This window comes from Phyllopteryx taeniolatus, chromosome 23, assembly GCF_024500385.1.
Source record: "Phyllopteryx taeniolatus isolate TA_2022b chromosome 23, UOR_Ptae_1.2, whole genome shotgun sequence".
Taxonomy (NCBI): Eukaryota; Metazoa; Chordata; class Actinopteri; order Syngnathiformes; family Syngnathidae; genus Phyllopteryx; species Phyllopteryx taeniolatus.
The window spans coordinates 188796-207676 of NC_084524.1; the positions used below are offsets into that span (position 1 = coordinate 188796).

General features: G+C 52.4%; 1 protein-coding gene across 6 annotated transcripts; it reads right to left on the minus strand.

The window, feature by feature from the left end:
* Window positions 1-4749: 4749 nt before the first annotated feature.
* znf219 (zinc finger protein 219) lies at window positions 4750-18638 on the minus strand. 6 transcript variants are annotated; one of them, XM_061763248.1, is made up of 5 exons: window positions 16990-18638; window positions 10786-10857; window positions 8688-10701; window positions 8458-8610; window positions 4750-8102 (listed from the first exon to the last, which is right to left on the minus strand). In XM_061763248.1, the coding sequence occupies exons 3-5, from the start codon at window positions 10696-10698 to the stop codon at window positions 7120-7122; spliced, it is 3147 nt and encodes a 1048-aa protein (XP_061619232.1). In that variant the 5' UTR covers window positions 10699-10701; window positions 10786-10857; window positions 16990-18638; the 3' UTR covers window positions 4750-7119. The 6 variants fall into 6 exon arrangements, with proteins under 6 accessions (XP_061619232.1, XP_061619233.1, XP_061619228.1 ...); XM_061763249.1 differs by having other exon boundaries at window positions 8688-10704; XM_061763244.1 differs by lacking the exon at window positions 16990-18638 and adding an exon at window positions 15005-15158.
* Window positions 18639-18881: the final 243 nt, after the last annotated feature.

Genomic DNA, 18881 nt, shown 5'->3' on the forward strand with positions numbered 1-18881 from the left:
ACGTGTCGGCGGCCGCCGTCGTGAAACCGGACGCCGGCCAAGTGTGCTCGTCTTCTCTGGTCTTTTGTTTTCGTGCGTTCAGAGCCGCGCTCGTGATTCGGAATGATTTTCCCCGGCGCCTCCCCTCAATGGCATGCAAAAAAACCTATGATACTTTGCAAACAATAGCAAACAATCCTCAACGTTGAAATAATAGCCCCACCCACCCACCCACCCCAACATTTCTGTACATGAGCGGAAAGTTTTGTTTTTGTTTTTTGTCTTTTTTGTCATTCTTTAGCTTCCACTCCATCCAGTCACTCTACTTCTTTTTCTTCTGGAAACGCCTGAACTGGTTCTGGATGGCCAGCGCCGCCTTCTCCGTTTCCGGCGCCTCCAGGTCGATGTCGATCTCCTCCTCCGTCTCGAGAGGCTTCGCCGGCGAGGCCTTGTCTGCATGGGGCGGGGCACGGGACAAAGCGGACGGGTCTCAGTTAGATTAGCTCGCTTGTTTCTAACTCATTCTGACATCAATTTGTCCTTTTTCAAACAAACGTCGGCGGAGACGAGTCCTTTTCGAACACATTCTAGTCTCGACTCGTCCTCACAAATTTTCATCTAGATCTGTTCTTTTCTAACAGATTCTGGTGAGATGTTTTCCTTTGAAACGCATTCGAGTCCCCAAAAGTCCTTGACAAAATAATTGTCGTCAGAGCTGCTCGTGCATCTTTGGGCTGTTTTCAGACGGGAACGGCGCATTTGCTCAAATAGCGGCCGCAGCTCGACTGCGCGTAAGGCCAAACGGAGGCCGTTATGGCAGGAGCGTGGTCGTTCACGCACCTTTGTCGTCGTCTGCTGCAGCCGTCTGGCCGCCGTTGGCCGACTTCGGGGATGTCAGCTGGGAGGAAGAAGAAGAAAAGCAACACGTCAAACGTCTACCAAATGCGGTGGCATCGAGAGCTGTGCAATTGTTCCGGTGACAAACGCGCGGGACGGGAAACATCTCATCTGACACGCAATCTTCGACGGGGGACTGTGCATTTGCGCGCCTTCTTTTCCTTTTTCAGTTTTTCAAAAGGTACAATCGGAAAAAGAAAAAACGACCCAAATTCCCAGGGGACGCGCAAGTCGCCCAAAAAGGCGCCAGGCCACAAATCTTCGACCAAAACCGTCGCCAACCCTTCGTGACGCGTTTCCATTGACGGGAGAGTCCTCCTCCAGCGCGGGTAACGCAAGCCTTTGAAACAACATAACCACGACAACACGGAATCGCTTTTCTACCAAAGTCGAGAGCGGCGTAAAGCAGTTCTTTTCTCACAAACGGCGGTGAGTCGCTGAGATCTTTTCAAAGCGATTCGATGACTCGCTTTCTGGACCAGATTCGTCCTTTTCTCACAAATTTCCGTCAGATTTGTTCTTTTCCAGTGTAGCCATGTTCTTTTTCTCATTTTGTCCTCGGCGTCGTTATGTTGTCCCTTTTCCAGTCGTCTTTTCCAACTTTGAAGGCTTTTCCTCTTTCCTTTTGCGAACGCACGCCGCCTGCCGCTTCCTGAAGTCCGAGTAAGACCGGAGAGGACCGATGATCCCATTCAGAGGGAATCATCTGTGCAGTTGTTCTTTTCATCCACCCGATCCTAATTTGTTTCGCATTGTGCTGAGTGGACTACGTCACACTGACAGCCGTATCGAATACGATACGATACGATACGATACGATTCACTCGAGTAGACCCGAATACACGTCCTCCTTATATCGAGCCGCCGTAAAGTGATGAGGAACAAAGTCAGGATCTCCCCGCATGCGTCGGCCAGCCTGAGAGAAAACTACAGATTGCAGCGTTTAAGGAGAAGCCCCCGGGTCGGACGGCTGACGGGGGGGGGGGGGGGGGGGAAAGGCACGTGTGGAGCGTGAGGAAAAGAAGCGCAGAAAGATTGGATGGAAAGCGCCGTAGCTCTCGAGGAGGAAGTGGGCCAGCGCGCACGGAGGCCGGATGGACACGCAAGCAACAAACGCCCCCCGGGCCCCCCAGCATGCTCGTCTTCCCGGAATCGAGCCCATTCGGTGACGTACGCCGATGCTTCCGATTCCGCCGCGGTGGGAATACAATGAGGATTACGCCTCTTATGTCATCTTGCGATACTTCCGTTTTTGCGCACCTTAATGTTAGCCGGAGAGCTTTTCGCCTTTCTGTTCCGGTGCCGCGCTCCAGCCCACTTTGCCAGGATGAGTAGATCCGCACAACAGTGACAATATTCCCAAAGCCCAACGGTAAAGTTGAAATCTCTTGTGGGTGGTAATGGCGGGGGGGCACTTAGCCGCCATTTGACTCGTCACTCTTTCTACTGAAGACGTGAAAGTGGGGCCCGCTAAAAATAGTGCCTTTATGGCTTTATGTAAGCCAGTGGGAGTGGGTGGGTCTGAAATGGTCGTGAAGGGGAAAAGAAGCTTGTATATACACACACATACGTATACATATATATCTGTATATATACACGTACATATATGCCTTTTTGTGTGTGTGTGTATTGAGTAGAAGCCGGTGAAAAGTGAAAAGGAAGCGGCTGAGAAGCTTTCAGCCTGAGGAGACGAGCTGTCAAACAAAGAAGCGTGCAGCTACTGACGTCACGCCGAAACAGGAGACAGAGGGAAAAAAATACGCCGAAATTGCCAAGCCAGCAAACTTGAATTGAACCACATAAGCAGAAGACATCCTTCCATCCTTCCATCCATCCATCCATCCATTTTCTTTACCGCTTATCCTCACTAGGGTCGCGGGCTGTAAATACATATACACACACACACACACATATATATATATATATATACACACATTTATATAGATATACACACACATATATATATATATATATCTTTACACATTTATATATATATATATATACATAGACACATATATATACATATGAAACAATGTGTATTTATATATGTGTGTATATATATATCACCTTTTCTTTTGGCAACATTCAATCAACGTTTGGGAACTGAGGACGCTCATCGTTGAAGCTTTGTCGGTGGAATTCTTTCCCATTCTCGCTGGATGCGCAGCTTCAGCCGGGGTCTCTTGCACGAGCAGGTGTTTGATGCTCTTTTTTGCCTGCCACCTGGCGAGGGCTTTTTGGGAACTAAGGTCGTGATTATTTGCTCAAAACAATCCAGTTGATCAGTCGGAACGTTCAATATCTTGTCTTTGTAGCGTATTCAATTCAATATAGGTCGAACATGATTTGCAAATCACTGTATTCTGTTTATACGTTCAACACAACGTGCCGACTTCATTGGAATTGGGGTTGTATATATACACACACACACACACACACACATATATATATATGTGTGTGTATATATGCAGATGGAAATGGCTACTGTACATGAATAAATCAATAGCTACCATGTACAGTGTATACTGTCAATGACGAGCAGCAGCACTGTGTTGCAAAAAAAAGCCATCCATGCATAAATAGTAAACAAAGAAGAAAGTCATCAGCGCTGAGAGACCAAAAAGTATCCAGAAAGCTGACAATACGATACACTGCTTACAACCTTTTGATTTTGTTCTTCTCCAAAATAGTCTTCAAAACTAGAAATCCTAATGATGATGGAAGGAGTGCTCAACAACTTTTGAAACCAAAGTGTGCGTAAAATGGCAAGAAAGGTTTGAAAGTGAGCCGTTTAAGTTTTGGGACCATGTTGTCGGCTGTGTGAGCTGGCTCCCGCACGTGCAGCAGGCCTCTGCAGCACAACAACACTGCGACAAAAGCGCCAAACAACAAGAACAAGAACAAGAACAAGAACAAGAACAGGAAGATGGGAAAAGATGGAGTTGACGCCGCACCTTGAGAGGAAGAGGAAGAGCGTGTGGTGCATGATGAAGAGGAAGCGTTAGTGCACACTCACCTCGCTCATGGTGCAAATGTGCAGCGCTTGTGGACGAGGACGGAGAGTGGCTCTGCTCTTGTGTGCCGCCGCTGCAGTGGACGCTCAAGTCAAAAAGGACAAGAAGAAGCAGGAAGAGGAGGAGGAGGAGGAGGAGGAGGAGGAGAAAAGTGCTGCTGCTGCTGCTGCTGAAGCCCGCGGATGCTGCGAGGAGGAGGAAGAGGATGCTCGCTCGCTCGCTCTCCCACGCTTGACAGCCCCTCCTCCCCCCCCAGTCAGCAGGGAGGCTAATGGGGCGTCAGGCGGAGGTCGAGCCCGGAGCAGTCGATCAACCGCTGGCTGCTTCCGCTTGTCCGCGTGCTGCTTGCGGTTTTGCCGAAATGTGCTCGAAAGTTAGCCAATGTACCGACAGCCGCGTGCACTGGAGGGCGCTATTTCGTCAAAAACAAATCAAGGCCTATTTCAGTTCTTCAGTTCTTTGGACGTGGTCAAGGATTTACGGATTATTTTCATACAGTTCATTTGTTACCGCAACACATTCACAAAAACGCGCGCGCGCGTGCGTGTCTGTAGGTATTTGAGAGGGTTAAAATGAACAAGAAAAGATTTAGCATTTTATTGTGGCGGCTGGGACCACGCAACATAAATGTTCGGTGTGTCGTTGGCTATTGTTTCGTACCGATGATGAAAACGATGTTCCGAGTAAACGATCAAACAGGACAATCTAATTGGTGATATTCCCACGAGCTGCTCGAGTGGTGTCATCCGTTCCCGCTGTCAATCAAATGACACGTCGACAATCACGCATTTGGAGAGCGAAGGATCCCAGAGCCGTGCAACTTGAGTCTTGTCAAGAGAAATGCTTTCAATCACCTCAAGTCTTTGTTTATTTTTTTATTATTATTCTTATTAGGAATTTTTTTTTTGCTGATCATATTAGTCACGACTAGAATACGTTAGATGACTCAGCCGACTACACGAGAGCGCAAACCCAGCTCGGCGCCGCCGCCGCCTTCGGACGACCTTTGAGGTGCAAATATTGCAGGTGGCCCATCGCAGTTTGCATTGCGGGAGGGCTTTCCCTTCGCCAATACATTCAAAACGAGCACCTCGCTACGCCGAGCCAACCATCGGGATCGGCGGGCGGGTTTGAGTCGGGGAGAGCGGTGGCTCGGGTTTGTGCTCTCGCTTTGAAAGAAAAACAATATACCAGCAAGTGGCGGTTCTCGGCAGTGCCCCCCAAACCCCGACAAAAGAGATAGGATGCGACCGGACTAGCCTGTCAAAATTTCCCATTTGCCCCCCGTTGACGATTGTAGTCCCCCCCCCCCCCCCGAAAGAACCCTTCGACCCGGTCTGAAAACCGCTAATAACGGGCTAGAACCGCCACTAATACCAGCGACATCTCTAAGCTAGCTAGCTGTACGACATTCAACATGAGGTTTCCTTTCAAGCACGACGGCATGTTTGAAACATGTCACACACACAGGAAGTCCAACGAAGGCCTCGGGACCACAAACGGAAGGACTGGCGGGAAGAGAAGATTATTGGTCTCCGTCTATCTTTTAATGTCTCCTTGGACAGATTTTGGCCAGATCTCATCTGGCCCTTCGTCTTGCCTCTACACTACGTCCTTCGTTTAAGGTCCGGGCTCGAGGCGGTCTGCCAGAGATGGCATCGAGTCACGCGTACAAGTCTCAAGCAAATCCTGAGTCGAGTCAGGTCAAGTCACAGGTTGACTCGAGTCAAGTCAAGTTCGCTTCTTCCGAAAGTCTTACCTGCAGCATCATAAAGAGAGACCACAAAAACGCTCAGATCGCCAAATTCTTGGCCAATTCATCAAACTTGGGCCTGCTACACACAAGGATGCTTCAAATTTGAAAAGATTTATTCTCTGTGACAGACCACACATCAAGATAATTGTGCGGTGTGCGCCAATAATCTCTTCTGCCGCAGATCTCGAAACCTCACGCGATCGCAGGAGACCTCGCGAAACAAAAAGACGAAACACTTCCAGATATGTGCCGATGTTTCTCAAGTGTGCCCGAAGGTTGCCTTGTAAAATGGCCATGTCGTCAAAAAAGACTTCTTTCCGTCCGGGGAACCCACTTTTATACAAAAAAACGACATATATATATATATATATAGATATAGATATAGATATGTTTGTTTTTATTTCCGGTCTTTTCCCTTTGCTGAGTCAGGGCGCTTCTTGATTGACTATGTTCTGTTCCGTGTCATGACTCGGGGAGACGTCACTTTTGCCCACAAACATGAAGACTTTTGGTCATAAAAATTGAACATGTTGATTATTTAAGATTGTCGGCCCAGACCTCTTGGTCAACAACAAAACAGCAAAACCACTCTTAACCCACCTCGGACCTAAGGATAATCGTATAAAACATAAGCTTGTTTGGCATTTGCCGTCCCTGGTCGGGAAGGGGAAAGTCCACACAAAAACAGGCTGATTGTCTTTATGACTACTGTGCTAACTTCGAACACCTCATCGTGGTCTCAAATCAAGTCCCGAGTTGTTTACTCCCAATTAAGTACAAGTCAAGTCAAGTCAAGTCACAAGTCATCGAAACAGTGAAGGCAGTCAACGCTGGCTCAAGTCTCAGTGACTCGAGTCCCCATCTCTGGGTGGGGTTTGCTTTGGCGGAACGGACAGACGAAAGGAAGCCGGTTGTACGAAACGGACCAGGAAGTGCTCGAAACAGAAGGCACGGTGGATTTGACGCTCGTCAGCAGCGTCCGGTTGGAGATCGGCGTCTGTGGCGGAATCACGCCAACGCTCTTCAACGCCACACGCTTGGATCGGGAGATGATCCGCCGTCAACGAGAAAAACAAAACATTTGGTCCACAAAAAGAAGAACAAGTTGCACAGTGCTGCGTAAGGACATTCAGCTCACAAACATCTAAGTCATTTTCCAACCAAACACCATTAAAAAGCTTTTTTTTTTTTTTCCTTTTTCTCACGGTAAAAGCTACACTTTCTACTGGGACGTCTTTGTGTTTTCATCGCTGCCGCTACCTTCTTTCCATCGTGACAGCTTGCAGCCACAAGAACACTAGAAGTCTAAATGCACTCCACCCGATGTTCACACCTCCTGTTCCAAGAGAGACCACACAGAAAATCCCATCCCGGAGTCTGATCGTGGACCACCTTTGATGGAATGCTTCTTGCACTTACGAATGTGTTTTGCAAAAAGGAGTAAAAAAAAACGTCTTGAAAATGTACAGCTGTTTTAATCTGCGAGGTCGTTTCTCTCGTGTTGGTCCTCTGTGCCGCTGCTGCACTCCTCTTCATCCTCCTGCTCTTCACCATCGTCACCCCCCGAATCACTTTGGAGGGCCGGGCTCATCGCTCGCATGTCACTGTGATGGTCCGGAGGGAGCCCGTTGGGGGTCCAGATCTGGTTTGAGGAGCCTTCCCGGGCTTCCGCTTGAGACTCATCGGTGTAGCCCCAAATCCAGAGCGAATCGGGCTGGTGCCAGGATCCGGAGCCCTTCAGGGCCCCGTCTTTGTCCTTGTCGTCGAAGGTGGACAAAGAGGTTAGTTTACGGCGGGACTTACTGGTGTGGTTGACCTGGAGGTGCATGGTCATGAGCTCAGCGGAGGATGTCCGAAACGGACAGTCCAAACACTGCTTCAGTTTGATGCGTTCTCCTCCTTCTTCTTCCAGCCCTCCGAGGCCTGGCGTAGAACGCCGGGACAGATCGAGGGGTTCAAAGGCGCCTGTTTGACCCGGGGAAGCTGACGCTCGATCGTCGCGGGCCGCCACCATCCGGTTGGTGGTAAGAGGCTTACGGCGGGAAACCTTGAGGGCTTTCGGAGGAGGAGACTCCCTGACCCACGCTCCTTCCATACCGCCAGGGTAGAAGCCCCCCATCATCCCCGATAGATAGCGGTACTGGGTCTCCGCGTCGATGTCCCTTAGAGACGCAAGGGCTCCTTGACCAGTCTGATGCTGCTGCGGAAGTCCGAGGAGCCAAGACCGCTGGCCGGGCTCGGAGGCGAGACTGTCTGACCGGGCTTTGGGATCGGTTTGCGATCGCCGCTGCTTAACTGAGGTCGGACCGTTGACGCCGGCGGCGAGTCCGCCCGCAGAGGCCGCCGCCGACCCCGACAAGTTGCGTTGCTCTCTGTGGTGCCGTTGAAGGTGGTATTTGAGCGAACCCGACTGAGTGCCGGCGTAGTCGCAGTGGGGGCACTTGTAGGGTCTCTCACCTTGAGGAAAAAAACACAAGGCATTTTAGACATGGAAAGATTCCGTTCCATCATTTGTCGTGACACACCGGCGAGGCAGAGGGCAGTGTTACATCAAAGACTGAAATCCAAGCACACGACGACGTGTGATCAGCTGGAATTCTCCATTTATGACTCAGCAGCTAACGATTAGCGGCTTAGGTCGGGTCACCATATGGAAGTTAAAGGACAGAAAACGAGCTCGGAATAATATTTGAATGAGAGTGCTGTAAGAAGCTGTAATATTGCGGCGCAAATAACTTCCCAAGCAGGTCAGATGAGTTGCGCCCAGAGAAGAACTCGAATTAAGACCAAGCCAACGGCAGAAAGTTCCTACCTGTGTGGACTCTCAGGTGCACTTTGAGGTGATGGGATGAGCGGAAGGCTTTACCGCAGTAGGGACAATCCTTAATCCCTCGACCGCGGACGCGTTCCCTGCTGCCGGAAAGCGAAGCCACAGCCGACGGCGCCCCCACGGTCCCGTTCTGTCCTGCGAAAGCGGCACAAACGAACATGAGGAAGGCAAGCAGCGAGCAAAGACAAGGAATTCCAGGGGAAGAGGCTGACCTTTGAAGCCTGGCATGACAGACTGAAAGCTTGCCGCCGCTGCTTGTTGCACTTTGGATTCCTGGCCCAGTTCGCCGGGGCTTCCTCTGGCTCCACTGGAGCTGCAAGTTCCGTCCGTCTCACCTGAGGCTCCTCCTTTCTGGGCCTTGTGAGTGTGTACACGGGCGTGAACAAGCACCTGCTGGAGGCTGTGGAAGAGCTTTCCGCAGTCCGGACATTCCCATGAACCCTCGGCTGCACTGGGAGCTCCTCCGGCAGCTCCTCTAGCATCCATAGTGTCTGCGTAGGCTCTGACCGGGTCGGTCTCTACTCCTACAGTCCTGTTCAGACCGGTATGGTGAGCGCTGTCTCGCTCTCTCTGCTGCTGCTGCTGCTGCTGCTGCTGCTGCTGAGCCACAGTGAGGCTTCGAGCCACCAGCTGCCACCAGGGTGCTTGATCCCCTCCTTCGACGGTGCATCTGGGCTCCGTCCTCTCTCTTCCGACTGCCCCCGCTTCCGTACTCACGGTGCCGCCACCGTTTCCCCTCTCAGCCACTTGGGCTACGGCTTGGAGTCTCTCCGTGCAGCTGGCCCCGCCGCTGTCGCCGGGAAGGCCCAAGTAGCCCAGGATAGCCGACTTGCAGGAATCCGTCCGCATCCTCCTCGTGCCCTCCTTCTCTGGCCTTCCTTGCCCTGTTCTGCCAGACCCCTTCCGAGCCAAAAGAAGGCTGGAGTAGAGGGCGTTCAGGGACAGGTGACCCGCGGAGCCTTTGGCCTGCGGATCGGCGTCGACGCTTCCCAAGCCGGCTTTGAGGCCGAGCTTATTGAGGTGCACTTTCATGTGGTTTTTGAGGAACCACGGCTCCTTGAAGCCACGCCCGCACACCTGACACTTATGGTCCAAGGAGTCCTTGTGCTTTCGCATGTGTCCCTTGAGGAACCACGACTGAGTGAACCTCTGTCCGCAAGTATCGCAACGGAATGCCGGCAACAAGGACGATCCTGACACTTTGGCGGGGGATGAGGTTTGGGGAGCCTCTGCGGAAACGCCGACCGGCCGGGAATTGGTAAAGGGTGAAAGCAAAGTGGGCCCCTCTGGGGAGGGGTGGCACTCCTGCAGATGTGATGCCAGGGAGCCTTCCTGGTTGGCGGAGAAAGGACAAAGCGTGCATTTGTACGGGTTGTGGAGAATGCGGACGTGGCGCGCCAACTCAGAAGCCGTACGAAATTTTCCTTTGCAGGCGTGGCAACGGAACGTCGATGGGGCAGGAGCAGACGCTGTCCAAGGAGTAAGGTCTTCATTTAGCGGAGGGCTCAATGTTGTGTGGTTCTGTTCCAATTCTGCATCTTTGGGACCATCCTCCTCTTCCTCGTCCTCCCCTGGCAGCGCGCCTGTACGATTCCCGCTCACCGGGTGTCTTCTGTCCTTCTGAATCTGTTGTTTTTTGTTCATTTGGTCTCCAAGGTTCTGTTTGAGAGGCGCCGAAGGCAGAGCGGCCCGATAATGCGACGAGGGTTGACGGTGTCGGTCCAGACTGTGGGCTCTGGCGTGCAGGGACAAAATGCTTTGGAATCGGAATCTCTTCCCACAGACGTGACAGGAGAAGCGGAGCGACGGTCCCGACGCCGCCCCTCCCCCTCCGGTTGCCGCCCTGGTGAAAGCGTTCCTCTGGAAGAGCTGTAGGTCCAGCTCATCATTGCAGCTTCCGCTGGGCCCCGAGGAGAGGGCAAACTCCAGGGCTCCAAAGCCGAAGGGGGGTGCCGAGGGCGTGGCCGGCGGAGAAGAGTCCAGAGTCGGACTGCGTCCCGCTTCGGCTCCCCCCCCTCCCGGGAATAGAGCCACGGCCGGGGTGGGGGACGGAAAGGCATCACCGTTTTGTTGATCATCTTCTTGGCCCCGGCGGTTCGGATGGTCCTCCTCAGCCGGGGCCGACACAGAAAGAGGGGTGCGCGGCGCTGCGTTCGGACCCCGAGGGGAAGCTTGCGGGCTTTTGGGATGGGGCGGCGGCTCAGGGGAACAGGTGGAATCCATCCTCTGCTTGGACAACAAGCACACGAGCAAACACACGTTAGCGGGCTACCGGACCACTGCTGCGGTCTGCGGCATTGGAGGAATTACCGGGAGCGTGTGCGGCCTTATGCCATTCTTCAGACTCTCGGCCGGGGGGGGTCCAACTCCTCCTTCGATCCCCTGTGAAGAAAGAACGTAAAGAAAACGTAAAGAAACCCTTTCGACGGCAGGAGGAACACGGCCGAGGCTTCATCATCCCAAAGCCACGAGTGATGAACTCTCAACTGAAAGCCAACCCGCAGCCGTGACCAAACGTGCAATCTGTTATTCATTTATTTGATCGTTTATTGTGGGAAGGACCACCTCAGAGCAGATCGCTGCATGCGTTGGTATTAGCAATGTATGACGACTAGATGATCAATATGAATCCAGCATCTCCGTCGACGACAGCGTGCATTTATTTATTCTGGGTTGTGCTTTCACTTATGAGTCACAGAAATGTTGAACAACGGCAATAGGCATTCACTAACTCATCTCATGGAGGGTTTTTTTTTCCCCACTGTGTGAGCGTGTGTGTGTGTGTGTGTGTGTAACAGGTGCCTACCTGTTACACACACGAGTTTGTGTGCACATGTGAGTGTGTGTCGGGACACCAGCGCGGGACGTTCACCGTCCCAAACAGGAAAGGCGATCTTTGGACATCCCAACGCGCCCTTCCTGTCCTGTGCGCTCGGATGCACGCGCTCATCCACGATATTTCGGAAAAGTGGGTGTGGTGCCGCCTTCAGAGACGCACGCTTGATTGTGCGTTTGTTGTGTCGCTAGGATCCATCCATCACGGCCAAGATGGAGGAGCGCCACGACACACGAGGTCGCACGACGTGTGTTGTGCGGCACATGTGACGTGTGTGCGATGAGATTGTTACGCAGAGCCGGTTGACATTTTAGCTCACAGCGATATCAGTGCACGCAGGTTAATCCACGATGATTGTTCTCGCTCTTCTGTCTCTGTTTCTCGCCTTGACTGCTTCCTCCCATCCCCCTCTCCTCTTTTCTCCTCTCTTCTCGCGTCTCTCGCTCCCTCCCTCTCTCTGTCTGTCTATTATTCACTCATTTTCTTTCATTCTCTGCCCCCTCTGCCCTCGCTGCCCCCCCCCAATCGTCCTGCAGTGCTGTGGGTTGGCGCCATGCCAGGGAATGCTGATATCAGCTGGTAGATTGGAGGTTGCCAACATGGCGAAGAGTAAAGGAGCCGAGGCACAAGAGAAGGAAAACACGCGGCGCTGTTACAAAAGAACATCAACCCAAACCTGCCGCGCGCGCGCGCCTGCGTGTGCGTGTGCGTGTGCGTACATGGCAGCGAAATGTAACTGCAGCATTTTTCTAAGATAATCACCGCGGCTGGGCTTTGTTCCGCCACGACAAATCCCGTCACCACAGTGCCGCCGGGCCGACATGGTGCTGAGCGGCGGCCGCGGAGCGGAGTGGAAGGAAACGCCTCAGAACCCAAACGCCTCACAATCACAGGACTTGAAAAAGCAAAGCCCTCAGATCCTCACTTCAGGAGCTTCGTCCACCGTGGGATCTTCTGCTTTACAATAGTCCGTGGACAGTGGCGGGAAGTAACCGAGTACAAATAGTTTCTCTGTACTCAAGTTGTTTTTTCGGTGATCAATACTTAACTTGGATCTGTATTTTGCAGATGTTTTGCTTTTACTCCCTAGATTTGAAAACAGATATCTGTACTTACGACTCTGTCAAAACGGGCTCCTTGCTGTTTTCAACATGACGAATAAACGACGTCAACAGAGAGAGAGAGAGAGAGAGAGAGAGGAAGTCAAGCGCGGTCGAGATCATCGACTTACTGCGATCTTGGAGTCCGATAAGGCGGACGCGACATGGAGGAACATGCGAGTTCATAAAAGCGGGAAAAATATTTGGTGACCCGTGTTTTTATCCCAACCTATCCAAACGGGTATTGTGTCGAATAAATAGTCCTTTACTTTGCTACTTAAGCACATTTCAGAGTCTGTACTTTTTTTACATTCAAGTACAAAGCTGAATCAGTCCTTTTTTTGGCCACCTTAAGAGGCCACAATTGGACCTATGAGGAAGCTTGGCATAGATTGGACCTCGAGTGCCTAACCCTAACTCCCGCAAATAAATAAGGATTTGAGCTTTGACAGGGCTGGGCTTCACTTTCCAAACATTCCTCTCGTCCTCGCTCCATCGTGACGACGACGGCCACCGAACGAGGCCACTTCCAAAACATTCAATCCACAAATGTTTGTGGTCAGTCACACATCAGATCAGCTACCTGCCACAAAAAGCTGCTACCCGTGTTGTCATTGTGGAAGTGGAGTTGATGGTAACGTGCGGGTTAGCGCACGTCGTCTTTGCAGGAATGTTCTCCTCGTGCCCGACGGAAGCCCGCCGACGACGACTCCTGCGCTGCGCCGGTGTCCTTCGAGGTCTGGTGGACACTAATGCAGCACACGGGGGGGTCTCTTATCTCGCTTTTTTGGGCACTTTCTTCACCAAAGCTTTGAGGGGAACCATAAATGTATAGTTTTTGGGGAGGCTAAGTGTTCAGCTACGCAACCGCAGGGTCGCCGGTTCGTATCCCGGCCCGAGCGCACGTGGTCGCCGGGTCCCTGGGCAAGACGTGCCCCGCATTGCCTACGAACGAATGCGGTCGGATGCGGCGGGAGGGGCCGCAGGTGCGGAACGGCAGCCGCGCTTCCGTCGGACTGGCCGCTTCGGGGCACCTGTGGCGACACCGCTGCGAGGACGTGACCGAAGAGTGTGTGCAGCGCGAGATTCTTAGTCTTATTATTAGTGAGTAAGCGTATGCACTATAGACCCTAACCTCCACCGCATTTGTGGACACCACCCTAGGCCCAGAAGCCTTTGAAACCCAAAGCTACATCGCATGGGCTCAAGACTCAACAGCGACTTTTGATCGGGTTGCATTTGAAACAGAGCTGTCTGTTCCGATGTTGGAAAGGAAGCACCTTTTCACCTCCCCTTGACCCCATGACCTTTCTCACAAAGGTTAAGGGAAGGGTCTCTTCAGGTTCGAAGATTTGACTTTCCCAAGAGTCCCTGTGTCGATGCGGTCATCTGATTGGGGAAGACCTCCGTTTTCTGCTGCGGCTCTTTTTCTGGAAGCGCCTTTCTTCAAGGCTTCTGATTGGCCACTTACTTGTTGCTCTGGAACAAGGGGACAAAAGTAGTACAACATGTACTACGTGCCTGCTTAGAGGCCTGACAACCGAAAGGGGCTCCAAACGTCACAATGCAGCCAGGCCGGGATACACACACACACACACACACACACACACACCTGGTCTGCATGCATGTGGCCCCCAGCACAAAGGCGACGACGAGGACGACGCCTGAATGGAACCGCGTCCTTGACAGCTTTGTCAAGACCAGAGCATCTCTCAGCGCACGCACACAAACAAACAAACAAAAGAATAGAAGAGGAAGCAGTCCGAAGTCACAAGACTGCTCCTCTCCTGAGAAACTTTCTCCTTATTCGCCTCAGGACGTGAAAACATTTTCACACAACAAGACGAATCGTCCACAAGGTGGCGAATCAAAAAACGAGCAGAGAACTGAATGAAGTCATGTGAGCGGCTGGCGGCTCCATTTTGTTCCCCAAATGTTCGAGGGCAGCACAAGAACAACTAGAAGAGGAGAAACGAGAGGAGGAGGAGGAGGAGGAGGAGACAACACGGATCTCCACAAACGAACGAATAACTCCAAGTCCATGCGGACCGGCCAATGCACTTTTCTTTCCTTCTTCCGTGCAACGTTCGGAACAATCGGATTACGGGGGCGCGTGCATGTGCGTGCGTGCGTGCGCCTTTGCCTGGCTACGCAACAAAAGGCCGATTGGCGCAAATGTGCATGCGTGCGCGCAACTTTAGCGCCTGCAAATGCAAGTTGAGCTCCGGCAGCGAGCGGCTTCGCTTTCGGTTCGACCGCCGCGTGCTCGCGCAACTTGCGAAAGTTCGCGAAGGCAAAAAAAAAAAAAAAAAAAAAAAAAGAAAAGAAAAGAAAAAAGATATGTCACATGTGACTCGTCTGTCACGCGTTGCGCACTCACATACATGCCACGTGCGCGCGCATCTGCAGACGGCTCGCGCATGCACGAAAAGTGTTTTTCAGCACAAAGCGACGCGCAGACAATAAGCGGCGAGAAACAGCAATCGGGGAGCAAAGTGCACGTCGAGGTGAGTCGGCGTGCACGTCGGCGCTCACGCACGCACGCCCGCCCATGCACATTTATCGGACGGCAACGAAAAGCATTCGTACTTACGCGTGAGGCGGCTCGCAGATTAATGACGCGACACGTCATGATTACGTTGAGCTGGAATTAAATACATTACGACTTGGGGGAAAAATGGAAATCAGGCTTGTGTACAAGCATACGGCGGCTCCCCCTCCCTCTGCCTCCCTCTCTCTCTCTCTCGTTCTCTCTCCCTCCCTCCATTCTTCAGGGTGGGGGCTCCGTGTAGGTTGGAAATGTTAATTATGATCTCAGCACGGGCTCCATTTTACAACAGCGTCATCCCGCCGTCCCAAATATGGCAGCTGACACGGAGGAGGGGAAAGAAAGAACAAGGAAAAGCATCCGAGTTGTCCCACGGATGGAAGTGAAGCCGCAAGAACTTCTCGCCTTCTCGCTCGCGTCTTTCACAGCGACAGTTCAAGAGCCCTTTGCGCCTTTTTCCGGGTTGCGAGGCTGCGTAAAAGGTCAAAGCGGAACGCTGGCGTCAAAAAGAGCATTTTGCGAGCGCGATTGCGTCTTGGCGGCGTGAAAGTCCAAGCGTGTCCTGCTTTGCTGTGTTCTGTGGGAAAAGTCACAGAACCCGGAGCGCGCCGTCTTTCGTTTTGTCACCATTTTGACCGCCCTCAAAACAAACTGCTGCCACTCGTTATTGCTGCACTTTGTCGGCGTTGGCGGAAGCGCTGCTTGGAAAGGCCTCGTGGGCTTTCTTTCAACCTGTCTGAAAATTCACACATTTTTTGCAAGCGTGTGGATTTCTTGGTGAAAATATCATTTCGGGGGTCCCCAACGTAACCCCCCAAAACTCACTCAGTAGCATCCAATGGAAAGTGGAAAAAAAAAAAAGAAAAAAAAGAGCCCAGGACACCAGTTTCACTGATCGCCATGTAACAGGGCGGAGGACATATCGAGTGCGACAGGACGCACCTCCCCCCCCCCCCCCCCAAAAAAAAAAAAGAACCTTTTCTCCAAATTGAACAGCGAGGCGGCCGTTTTGGGTGAATTCCGGGACTTGTACTGTACTTGGACGAACGCCATTAAGCAATTGGCCCAAATGAGCCCCGGTCGGAAGTCGGGTCACCCGGACAGAAGGGGGACCCGATTAGTCCACCTCGATGCTCCGCATTGACAAGTCGACTTGTGGGACTTCAACTCTCTGTGGAGCAATGAAATGTCGAACCGACAAGGAGACGCTTTTCATTCGTCTGCGCGGGTCAGAGTACGAAAGAAAAGGGTGCTTGCGGATGACAATAACGGTTCGCGCCCGTCTTAACATCTTCACGCCTGGCGGCGAGGAGCGAGCGAGGGCAGCGACGCATCTCCGTCGGCAAAACGTCACGTGCGATCACGCGCGGCGAACAAGCGTGTGATAACGACAACTCGGTTCGTGCCGCGTGGCGACGACGGCTGGCGTGTGCTACAAGCGTGTGGAAACACTCTATTTGACCAAAAATAACAGCGGGGGCGCAGCCACTGGCAAAACATGCAAGTACAAAAGTGCAACAGACAAATGCAGATTTTGGGGGGGAGCCCGCTGCGGCGTTGCGGCCGACGACGCGCCATATTCGGGAAGAGCAGCCGAGCGGCCGACAACCGCATTCCGCGTACTTTCGAGTCTTTGTTTTTATTGGTTTCGAAGCCCATGTCGAAAAACCGGTCCGCGGCGCACAAAAGGTCGGGGACCGCTGTGCTACGTGCTGAAAAATATCAATGATGTCATTGATTTCTTGATCCCCCACGCCCCCCCCCACCTTTATTTACCCAGGCAGGTAAAGCAACTGAGAACAGATTCTCATTTGCAATACGCACGTCAATTCATCCACTTCGACTCGCTTTATATTATCGTCGACGACATCAAATCTCGAGTCGTTGGACCCCTACTCGACAGAAATCGGGAACCTTTTGGCACGCGGCCAAACTTTGGTCGTTTCCGGGATTCACCATGAAAACGCGAGCGCGAGGCCCACTCGGACGGATCCCGTTGCCGACGCACCAGCTTCACGTCACCTCCTTACCGCTTTTCCGAGCGGAGAGTCCAAAACCGCCGTGCGCTCGTGCTGTGCTTCGAGGGTCCGGGCGAGGGTCCCGACTCCTTACCTGCCCCTACACACACACACAATTGCGGGTGAAGAAGAGCAGCGAAAGACTCACGAGCAACGTGCGGCTTACTTGCCTGGAGTCGCGGAGGCCTTCGGGTTCGGATGCGGCGCCGGCCGCATATTTGCCGAGATTCCAAACGCGTGTGCCGACACCCGACATATCCGCCGGGTAAAGATGATTCTGATTCTGATGAGCAAGAGTGCGCTGCTATTGTGTCAGCAGCCATGCGAGTCTACAAGTGCACGTGTGTGTACGTTTGCCATGTTGTACGCCCTGTATAATGTGTGTGTACACAATAATGGCATGAGCTTCCGCCTATGATGCTTTGATTGTTTGCTCCGCCGCAGCAAAAATGCACCAATTAATATGCAGAGAGAGCGTGAGACACACACACACAAACAAGAAAAACAGCCATGAGGGAGGGAGAGTGGGGTGAGGGTGAGTGATGGAGAGAGAGAGAGAGAGACAGAGGGGGGGCATGCGAGATGAAATGAAAGATGGGGGAGAGGGGTGAGGCTGCAGTAGATGTTTGAGCAGGGAGGAGGTGAGCTGAGGAAGTTGTGTGTGTGTGTGAAATCAATGGAAGGGAGGAGAGATTGATTTAGCGGTGAGGAGGAAGAGGAGTGATATACAGTGGCGGCTGCTGTCCTTTTTGTCGCAGTGTCAGTGTATTGATACTGTAATACACTCCAACCACACACACACACACACACACACTCCATCACCCCCCAACAATGCTACCGTGACAACGGCTGTCACGGCGACGCCTACTGGCACCACGCTGCCACAATACTGAGGGCACTGAAGCGGCACACTCGCAGAAAGAGGGACAGAGGACGAAAGGAAGGGAGGATAGATGAAAGGATGAAGTGAGTCAGGGAGGATGCACGCGAGGGAGCGGGATGAAGGAAGAAGGTGATCACATATGGAAAACTCGAAACACCCGCCCGTGCCCGCCCGCGCCCGCTGATTACATGATGCTTTGACCAACCATGACTCCTCGCCATCAGCATTTGTATTCTTTTTAGGCTTCTTAGTGTGTTACTCGGTTGGGCAACTTGTTGGAATTGGTCCCCATGTGGCCTGGTCTGCAGCGTTTATTTTCATTTGTGCTATTTGTTTTCCCTCCTGTGCGAGGCCTAATGTCTGTCGGTTGGTTTTGAAAGGTGTCAATCAGCGCTCGCGAGTCGTTTGATCGAGCGTGTGCGTGTGCGTGTGAGATGTACTGTATAGTGTGGAGCGTCCAGGCCAGCCAGGCCCTCCCCCATCCTTGCGTGTTGCTAATATGATGTAAAAAGCTAACGGCATGCAAATGTCTGTTGTCCCGGTAACCAGGCCTGAAAAATCCCTTTGATGTCTCCCCCCGACTCATTCTCTTCACGTTCTCTTTGTTTGCCACCATCAACATCCCCCGTCCCCCCACCCGCCGCTCTGTCTCTCGGCCTTCGCCATTCCAGAGAGGGAGAAAAAAAAGTTCCAATTCCACTTTTTGTGTCGCTGTCTTTTCTTCTTGCGAGCCCTCCACTGAGCCGTCCTGTCTGCCGCTCATTTCCCATCATTCCCACCTCGTGCGCCCTCCCCCCTCCTTCCTGTTGACCCCCCATCACAGCCAGGCCTTTATCTCTCATTCCACACACACACACAGCGGCCTCCTTCCTTTCGGAGAATTTGATCCCTGCAACTATTTGATATTGTGCTGCGTCTATTAAACAGCAGAGGGGGAGGTGTGGGGGTGGGGGGGCGGGTCAACATGGTACAACTGGCTGTTCTGCGGAGAGACCACGCCTTCCCCCGACCCCTAAAGATG

What these genes read in the sequence shown, in the direction of transcription:
- znf219 (XM_061763243.1), bottom strand. Translation starts at nt 15,043, where the DNA reads ATGACGTGTCGCGTCATTAATCTGCGAGCCGCCTCACGC. An exon ending in ATCTGCGAGCCGCCTCACGC is followed by an intron (nt 10,858 to 15,004) that starts GTAAGTACGAAT and finishes CTTTCTTCACAG; the next exon opens with GGGATCGAAGGAGGAGTTGG. An exon ending in GCACCTGAGAGTCCACACAG is followed by an intron (nt 8,103 to 8,457) that starts GTAGGAACTTTC and finishes TTTTTCCTCAAG; the next exon opens with GTGAGAGACCCTACAAGTGC.